Here is a 1,902-nt window from a genome sequence, read left to right on the forward strand (position 1 = left end):
TTATTTGCCAAATTTTGTATGGTTACATCGTGATTCATGATTTTTGATGTGTATAAGTGGTAAACAAAGAATAAAATAATAGCCTTATGGTGAAATAAGCTTATTTGTAAATTGCTGTATGAAATTGCTTTAAAACTATTATGTAAACATATAGGCGATTCAGATAATGTTTTTGTGAACTCATGAATAAAGAATTGTGAATGAGAAGTTTTTGAATGTACATTTCCTGTACAAGCAGCTTTGATTTAAATAATAGTCAAGAGATGAAAGTCTGTGCTGAAAGCTTTCTAAGAATGTAAAAAAAAAAAGTGATTGTTTGTCCCCCCAAATATATCAGACTGTTGTACTCACCTTAGAATTCTGTTAGCTTTTCTGCTGACTGGGTTTGTTGTGTATTTTAGAGCTGACCACATGTACTATGCTTTGTTTTGCCCGTTTTTGTCTGGAGAGTGAAAATTGATTGGGGCCTAGAGATAAAAGAGAAATGTGCAGTGACAAGAGTTTTTTTACAGCAAGGGTCATGAGAGAGCAATAACAGTGTACGAGGTCCAGTGATAGCAAATTGGCAATGAGAGACATGAATTACTCCAGATTTTCACCAAGATAACATTTTGCAAGAGATGTCTTTAAATTATATCAAGAACTTCTATGAAGGATGTGTGAGTATCCAGAAAGGTGTTAACATTCTTATAAATGCATAATACCAAAGGTATGCATCATTTCAACAATATCTGGTATTATTTCATGGTAACAGATACTTTAATTACTTCTGGAAAACTTGATATGTAGTAAGATTATTTTTTATAATCATTGCAAGCACTTTAGCACTCTCTACGTCTCTAAAAGACTTTCCTGGGAGGAGGTAAAAGAGTCAGATAGCACAGCTCTTTGGTTTTGGCTGTTGTATTAATGTCCATTTGTTAGGTTTTTGCTCTAGTTAAGTAAATTGCTTGATTTCTGTATGTTAAAGCTTGCAGTACAATTCCAAAATCAGAAAATGCCCCCCTCAGTTATTTATTTGCTGTCGTGTATCGGGAGAATTCTATAATCTCTATATTCGTTAACAAAGGGCAAATCTTTGTACTGTTTTCCTGCTGACCTTTCTATGATATAACACAATGGGCAATGGAGGTCTCGAGAGCTGGGTTGGCTAGAAAAGCATTCTGTTGTATTTTTTTGTTGTATTTTTTTTAGTGATGACTGTAGTGTCTTTTTTGAGGCAGTTGTGTGCTCAATGTAGTCTGTGTGTGGGTCTTTTTATGTTTGTGCTGTAATTGCTCTGCAAAGAAGAAAACAGAAATAATATGTGATCAATGAGGAATGTATGTAAGTTATATTAATTTAAATAAATATTACAGTAGCAAATGTGCATTTAGCAAACGTGCCCTAATTGTCAAATGATAGCTCATAAAATTTATATGTTTTTGTTTATTCTTAAAGCTCAGACCTCCAACGGTGATTGGTCAGTTCCATACCCTTTTCTTTGGTTCTGTACGAATGTTTTTCCTTGGTGTCCTGGGTTTTGCTGTTTACGGAAATGAGGCCTTACATTTCAGCTGTGAACCTGACAAAAGGGAGGTGAACCTCTTCTGTTATAACCAGTTTCGACCGATAACTCCTCAGGTGAGGCAAAAATGAAATACGTTTCAAGAAACTGATAGGACGTAACTACCATTTGAAAACGTAATGGACTATTATTGTATGTGGCATTAACAATATTCTGTTTTTCTTGGTAAACATTTCTACAACAATCCAGTAAATTTGGTGTTTACCCCCTTGCTATCATATATGTTCTCTTTATTAAGGTAAGGTGGTCATAAAGATTTGTTTTTCTAGAACATTGCTCGGGTGCGTACGTACTGTACTGTATAGCCAAAACTAATATCTATCTATATATATATA

The 1,902-nt window shown here is 34.2% G+C and overlaps 1 protein-coding gene across 1 annotated transcript in view; it reads left to right on the plus strand.

Moving 5' to 3' along the window:
- The first annotated feature begins 620 nt into the window (after positions 1-620).
- LOC108794549 (gap junction epsilon-1 protein-like) overlaps positions 621-1,902 on the plus strand; it is a 5,580-nt gene continuing 4,298 nt past the window's right edge. The window contains exons 1-2 of the mRNA XM_018565608.1: positions 621-659; positions 1,441-1,623. Coding sequence (XP_018421110.1) covers positions 621-659; positions 1,441-1,623 — 222 coding nt within the window. The remainder of the gene's footprint in view (positions 660-1,440; positions 1,624-1,902) is intronic.

The sequence above is a fragment of the Nanorana parkeri genome, unplaced genomic scaffold (genome assembly GCF_000935625.1).
Source record: "Nanorana parkeri isolate BGI_ZX_2015 unplaced genomic scaffold, ASM93562v1 scaffold866, whole genome shotgun sequence".
NCBI lineage: Eukaryota > Metazoa > Chordata > Amphibia > Anura > Dicroglossidae > Nanorana > Nanorana parkeri.